The sequence below is a fragment of the Crocodylus porosus genome, unplaced genomic scaffold (assembly GCF_001723895.1).
Source record: "Crocodylus porosus isolate Cpor-Errol unplaced genomic scaffold, CroPor_comp1, whole genome shotgun sequence".
NCBI lineage: Eukaryota > Metazoa > Chordata > Crocodylia > Crocodylidae > Crocodylus > Crocodylus porosus.
The window spans coordinates 75,587-82,937 of NW_017728929.1; the positions used below are offsets into that span (position 1 = coordinate 75,587).

Consider the following 7,351-nt stretch of genomic DNA (forward strand, 5'->3'; position numbering starts at 1 on the left):
AGGCACTACTTCACAGTCAGGGCGGCTAGGATCTGGAACCAACTTCCAAGAGAAGTGGTGCTGGCTCCTACCCTGGGGGTCTTTAAGAGGAGGCTAGACAAACACCTTGCTGAGGTCGTTTGACCCCAGTACTCTTTCCTGCCATGGCAGGGGGTCAGACTAGATGATCTACTCAGGTCCCTTCCAACCCTAGAAAACTATTAAAGCCACTTGGAATGCTCTGGACTCAACAGTCAAGGCTATCTGCTTCAACTTGGGTTTTGAAGGATTCTAAACTCATCCCAAACTTCAAGTTTCCAGAAGCTATGAAAGGAAGACAGAAGAAGAGAACAAGAGTTCTGTCAGTTTTCACTTTAGACGAGATCATTATGGAACATGGAATTTGTGCAATTCTGTCATTTTTTTTGCACGTCTATCTCAGTATTCTTCACAACAGAATCCATGAAATGGTTCATGGGGGTACTTCATCAGATTGCCCTGCTTTGACAGCTGAAACATCTCCCTTTTTTTTTTTTTTGTATTGATTTTTAAGACAAGGCACAATGAATTCAGTGTAGTCTCAAAACAGAAAAGAGCAATCACTGCCAGCCCTTTCAAAAGCTGTATCCCAGGGATGCCAAACATAGGACCAATGGTGATTCTCTTTGGCTATGGCTGGAAAGACCTAGCCAGATCTGGCCCACGGGCTTTCTCACCGCAGTTTCCAGAGAAGCTGTACTGGCATGGTCAGAACCCAGGGAGTTAATGTTGCCCCACCCCTTACCTACCACTGAATCTCCAGCTTTCAATCACCAGAGATTCCCAGAGAGCACTGGACAAGAGGGTGACCTGAGGGACATATTAAACAAAGTCCAATCTGTCAAGGACACTCAAAGCCTGATCAACACAAGGCAAGAATAAATGGCAGAAACAGGAGGAGAGATAGTGGGCTTAACTTATTTGGCTTGGTTCACTTAAATGTCATGCAAACTGCTGTGTAACAGCAGCTTTTGGCACTTACTCAGAGATTGAGATTCACCTCTGGACTAAGATCAGATATATCCTAAAATTGTAGTCATAGAAAAAACACAATCAATAGCTTTTAGACCCAGAAGAAAGGCCCTCCCATCTCTTAGTCCTAGAATTAAATGATTAGGGGACTTGCCCAGGAAGAGGGAGGCATGGGTTCTGCCCCCTTTCCTGCCCCTTCTCCCTCCAAAAGGCTTGAAAAGCTATCTCAAATATCAGCCTAGACCAGGGCTGTCCAACTTTGGTGTGGCCAGGGGCTGTTAGTCCAGGGGACAGCCCCTTCAGCATTTCTCCACCAACCATGCAGGCAGCACCAGCAGCATATAGCCCTCCCCTTCACCCCCAAGGCTCTTCCCTGCCACACAGCAGTGGGAGATTCAGCTGCAGGGCCTACAGACCAAATATTAACCTCTAGCCAGTTGGACAGCCCTGGGCATTACCTGGCCAGTTTTAATAGCTAAGAGAAGGATATCTGTGAGGCTGAGAAGACGAAAATAAATCAGAGGGTGTATGGCTCAGTACGACAGATGCTATGCTGGGTGGAAGGGGGTCCAGGCCCAGGGTCCTACCATGAGTCACTGTTTCCAGTGGAACAAACTTTCCCAGAGCTGGTTACCCTTTTTATCTAAGAATTATTAAATGCAAGGTACAGTAGGCCAACCTCAAAAGGAGGGTAGAAGTAAAGACTAGCCTCTGCCCTGGTAGTTAGAGCACTTTACTAGGAAACAGGAGATGCAGGTTCAAACCCACTCTGGGTAAGAAGATTTAGAGCAGGAGTGGGCAATTATTTTGGGCTGAGGGCCACTTACTGAGTTTTGCAAGCCATTGAGGGCCGCATGACAGGCAGCCAGGGGCAGATATATTAAATTTTCTGAATTTTTTAGGGGCCCCGTGGGCCACATAGAATGGCCTGGAGGGTCACATCCGGTCCACGGGCTGCATTTTGCCCACCCTGATTTAGAGCCTTGGTTTCTAATGCCCTTGACAAATGCTCTCACCACTAGACTGCTGGACTACAAGGCGACTGAGTAGCCCTCTTTACCTTCCCTCCTACCACTTCCAGCAGGTACACATGCAAGGCACCTGTTCTGTTGTGCCACAAGACAAAACTGCAGCTACAGGGCTGCATACCTGTCATTTAGTATTTAACACTATACATCTGAGTGCATGGAGGGGGATAAGAGAAAGAGCATTAGCAAGACCATTGCTGGAATAGTGTGTCCAGTTCTGATGTCCACATTTGTAAATTAATCTTATAAAAACAGAAAAGGATTCAAGAAAAAACTGAAGAGCAACTCCTGGCTTGGTAAAACAATGAAAGGCTAGAGGACCTCAACTATTTAGCTTATCAAAGAAAAGATTAAGAGGTTAGTGGAATGTGGTCCATAATTATGTACAGAGGAAGAAGATACTCAATTACAGACAGGCACAAGAAAACCAAGTGGCTGGAAGCCAAAGCCATCTTAGTTCAAACTGGAAACATAATGTAAATGTTTAAAAGGGAAGACTGCTAACAACTGGAACAACTTACAGCAAACCATGGTAAATTCTCTGTCAGTCAGCATCTTCAAATCCAGACTGGAGAGCTTGGGAAAAGAGGCTCTACAGCTCAAGTGACAGAAGTACAGGAAAGACGGACTAACTGGATGAAATTATGTCCTCTATGACATAAGAGATCACACAAGAGTTTCATAAAGATCTCTTATAGCTTTAATATGTAAGGTTCTCTAAATAAGAGGTTTCAGTCCCAACTCAATTAACATGGTACTACATATATATGTAGTTCAATGTTGTAAATACAAATAAATCAGATAGTTGCAAACTGATACCTTTAAAGATTTAACTCTGAAAGTTTACATAGGATGACATTGTTCAAACTTATTTCAATGAGGTGATATTTGCCTAAAAACTTTTCATGAGAACATAATCCCCTTAAAGTCAAAATACTGGCTTTGATTCAGCTTGCATTTTCCACAAGCTAATATCAAGAGACATTTTAAAACCATTATTTATGTTAACACTGAGGTTAATTCTCACAGTCTTGCATGCAAGTTGTAATGGGGTTCGGCCCTGTCACTGTGGGGAGAAGCATGTCTGAGCTTCCTCCAACCCAAGACAGCTTCCCCTTATTCCCAGGAGACAGATGCAGCTGTGCCGTGGCCTCACAGACTGGCCAGAAGACCATGTGGCAGACACAGCTACAAGAAACAGCCCCAGCTGGGGAAGAACCCCCAGCTGTGGGCAATTGGAAGCCCAGCCCCCAGGACAGAGGGGAAGGGCCTATCCCTGCATGCACACGCATGGGGAGTTAAGAGCAGTCAGAAACAGCTGCACAGGGGGTCTCTCTGGTAAGGGAGCAAGCTGCCACCAGGAGGGATGCATAGATGGTACGTCTGCTGGGCAGGCTTCCTCTTTCTGCAGGAGTACTGCCACCAGCCCATGCCCAGGTCTGGCTGCTGGGAGCACCAAACTAACCATACAGAACAGATGGCAGAAACCCCAGACAGCAAGCACAAGATAATCTTTTCTTTAATCATTATTATTAATTTAACAGTTACAGACTCTGGGCCTGGGGAAAGAACCGTAATTCCAGGGGCAAGCCTCAGGCCACCTGTCTGGAAAGACCAAGGTCTGGATTAGTGGATTCTTGGCTGCCCCTCTGCAGCTATGGTAAAAGAGGTCAGGGTGGTAGTAATCCCTCCAAGTCCGTGACTACCTGGGCAGCTCACACAAGTGTCTCTCAAAATATGAGTACAAGTGTGTGTGTGGATCCAGACTTGATTTTTTTTTTTTTTAATTAAAGTAAAACTGGGGTTTTGCTGCGTCTCTCCATTGAAGCAGGTTGTGAAATAGCCTTGCATTGCCAGTAAAAATCCATGAGGAAGCAGGAATCCCACTACTGCCACTTCTGTTTAACCAGCAATACCAGGTTAAGACATCACTGTACAATTGAATGAACCCTTCGTCACTGGTACTTTACCCACCCAGAATGGGTTTCAACCATAATACATGGCCAATACCAGTTGCAAAGGATTCAGTGGAGTGAAAAACACTCATAGCTTTCCTCCCCAACCCGAGTTTTTCAACAAGCATAATTTCCTCAAGTCAGTTCATCCTCATTTCCTCTTTTCACCAGCTTTCTTTTACAATCCAAATATTATTAGGCAAAATAGCCGCTTTAATCTAGGACAAACAGGTCCAGACATATTTTAATTGCTGGTACTTTAAGCTTCAGAGTACCAAATATATTGTGGCATTTTTCACATATATGTATACGGCAGAATAGAAACAACAAATCATGAGTACCTCCCATTAAATGTTTATTATACAATTTTATATAATACATGTGAATGTATGTGCGAGTACATATTGAATTTCAGATATATTATACAGATTACTTCCACAACTAGAATGAAATTAAAATCTCCAGAAAAGTTAATGTCTTACTTTGTAGGAGGTGGAGACTAAGAGGTGAGCAATATTCTGAACTGCTCCATGGTTAAATAAGATTGTCTGATGATCTGGTCCCTATAAAAAAAAAAAAAAAAAAAGAAAAAAGAAAAAGAAAAAGAAAGTTTGTTTTTAAAGAAAGGAAAGAGAAACATCCCATTTAGAATGCAATTTTAATAGATATTAAATCAGATTTTCTGCTCTTATTTAGTTTGTACCATGGCAGTGCACTAGACTAGTTCCTTGCTAGTTAATGTTGAAGCCAGCTTTCTGTTACATTTATTAAAACTGTTCTACTTGTTAGTAGTCATTTTCATTCTTCTTGTGGCAGGATGCTGACAAAAACTAGAAAAATTAAGGAGCAGAATGAATGAAATTTATTTGCACAAATGAAGGATGACTTCCAGAAATAATTAGAGGGAGTCTATTCTTCATAACTCATGTGAGGTTTCTAGCAAAATCCTGTTTCAGTCTTAATACCAAATGAAAGATTATCAGCTATCTCCGATGAATCTTCCATTGCAAAACCAATGCATTTTTAACTATTCTAAGCTGAAAAGCGGTTGCAGGTGGCTAATTCCAAAGGTGTTCCCATTAGAATATGCATCGACTGACAATGTTACAGAGCTCGAGTCAAGGTGCTCCTACAGGTGAAAATAGAAAGAAATATTTGATGTTACTATTTCAAGTGTACAAGCCGTAAAACTGGTCAACCAAGAACACTTCTTAGGCACTCAAAGACCTGGTAAAATAAGTATCTAACCATTTTCAGTTTTAATAAACTCATTCAGAAGCTAACACAAGTCAAGATACTGACACATCACTTGTGCAGTAAAATGAGCTGAGTCTCTGGCTCCACATGGCTAGAGGAAACACGAACTCCTGCCGGGACTTCCTACCTTCCCCAGACACTAATACATTTTATGCGATTGGCAAACCTCTCTTCCCTGGGAGGTAGACCACAATTATCCACTGCCCTGGGACCAATCCAGATAGAATGCAGTGGCATGGCTGCAGTCCTCTCTTGGACTAGTTCATGCTGTGGGAACTTAAAGGGACTTTTTTAAAGTTCCCAAACCACCGAAGAAGATCCACCCCACTTCCCCTCCACGCTCAAAGGCACACGCTGCCCCCGGCCCTTCTCTTCCCTCTCTCCCACTTTCCCCACTGTCCTGCTTCAAAGCCATCCTGGCCACTCCAGGCTATGCAGAGGCTGGACTCAACTGGGAACAGCAACAGAAGCAGCAGTGGTGATGGGTGGGGGGGTGGATTCCTCCACCCTGTTCAGTCCCCTAGGAGCAGATGTGGGAAGGGGAAGCCCCCCAACCCATTCGCTATTGCTGTCACTGGGCATGTATAGATGAAACAGGGGCCCTAAATTGAAGCAGCAGGTTTTAAAAAACACTGCTTCAATTTAGGACTGATTAAACCTCCTGCTGTGCACACACCTACCTGCTTCTCCGGCAGGGACCGGCGGGCGAGCTGCCAGTGTAAGGAGTGGTCCCTGGGCTGCAGGGGCAGGGCAGGGCGGGGCCTGGTGCTTCCCTCTGCAGCAGTGGCAGCCCCCCCACCCCAGGCGACACCCAGCTCAGGTGGTCCTGGGGAAGCACCAGGCCTTCACACAGCTCAGGCAGTGAGGCAGGCAGGCAGGCTCCAGGGGGAGGAAAAAAGATCAGACTTGTGGCTTTTCTTGGGCAGAGCTGCTTTCTTGGGCTTCTATCAGGCTGCCTGCAGAACTGTGGAGCTTCATGGAGCCTGGAGCTTCACTCCATAGCTGTAGTGGCAAACTAAGACTCCTCAAAGGAGTCCCAAGTCATGCAAGGAGCATTACGCTGCCTAATTTCCTACAGCGGCTGGAATTAATATGCAATACGCCGCTGAGGTGTGCAAACACCAACACCATTAAAGTGGTGTAAAAGCATTTAGCCCACTTTAAAGTGTTGTGCACACATGACTCTTGTTTCGTCTACACATGACCAATGTTCCCAGCCAAACCCAGCTCCCATGCAGTCCAGCTGGTGTATGAAGAACTGGTTTTGAAAATTCCTTGTCCCTGGGGAAAGCAGCAGCAGCATTGGGGGGGGGGGTGCCTTTGAGCACAGAGGGAAAGTTGAGGGGTTCTTACAGGCTTTGGGAACTATAAAAAAAAAAGTCACCAGAGGCTCCTGCAGTACAGCCTGCCAGCACCACTGGGTTGGGGGGCCAGGAAGAGCCTTGGAGTGGGAGTACAGCCACCTCTGCAGCGTGGGTGATTGTTTTCACACCCTCCTTTCCCAGATACTGGATCTGCCCCTGCTTCACACAAATATTGCCCTTCTCTACTACAGTGTAAGAGAGCATATGGTTTTGGCCTGCAAAGCTAAGTTTTTAAGTAATGGCATAAGCACCTTTCTATGTTTTTTTGGATTGATTTGAAGTCTACCTACAAACAAACATCTCCTAACCCACAAATTCCACTGGTCCATTTTGTTTCAAAAAATCAACCCAGAATACATGGGTAACACTATGCACACCTCTGGGCACAAGAAAACGTCAAAAACTTTTGCTTTCAATCTTCTGGGGGGTGGGGAATAATTAGAAACAATCAGTCATTCTTTTTTTTCAGCAACATCATGAAAAATATTTTCAGAATCTCTCTAAAATGAGCTCTTTCTAGAAAAAGATGAAAATGACTAAGATATAACATATCTTGTGCTTCAGGAGATGCTTCAGCTGCTACTACTGACAGCTATTAAAATGCAATTAAAATACCATGTTTGCAGTAGGAAAACAACTTACATTGGCACATAGAAGTGGCTGAGGCGATGATTTAAAGCCGCAGCTATGCCAGTGTCGGAGCTGAAGAACAGATATTAAAAGATGTGAAAAAAAATGAATGAAATTAAAACCAAGA

At 44.4% G+C, this 7,351-nt stretch overlaps 1 protein-coding gene across 12 annotated transcripts in view; it reads right to left on the bottom strand.

Moving 5' to 3' along the window:
- The window catches only part of ARMC8 (armadillo repeat containing 8), a 107,492-nt gene that overhangs the window by 49,355 nt on the left and 50,786 nt on the right, over positions 1 to 7,351 (bottom strand). For 7 of the 12 annotated variants that reach the window (XM_019542839.1, XM_019542841.1, XM_019542843.1 and 4 more), the window contains 2 exons: positions 7,237 to 7,296; positions 4,456 to 4,536 (listed from right to left, as the gene is read on the bottom strand). In XM_019542839.1, coding sequence (XP_019398384.1) covers positions 4,456 to 4,536; positions 7,237 to 7,296 — 141 coding nt within the window. The remainder of the gene's footprint in view (positions 1 to 4,455; positions 4,537 to 7,236; positions 7,297 to 7,351) is intronic. The other 5 variants (XM_019542846.1, XM_019542844.1, XM_019542845.1 and 2 more) reach the window with 1 other exon arrangement.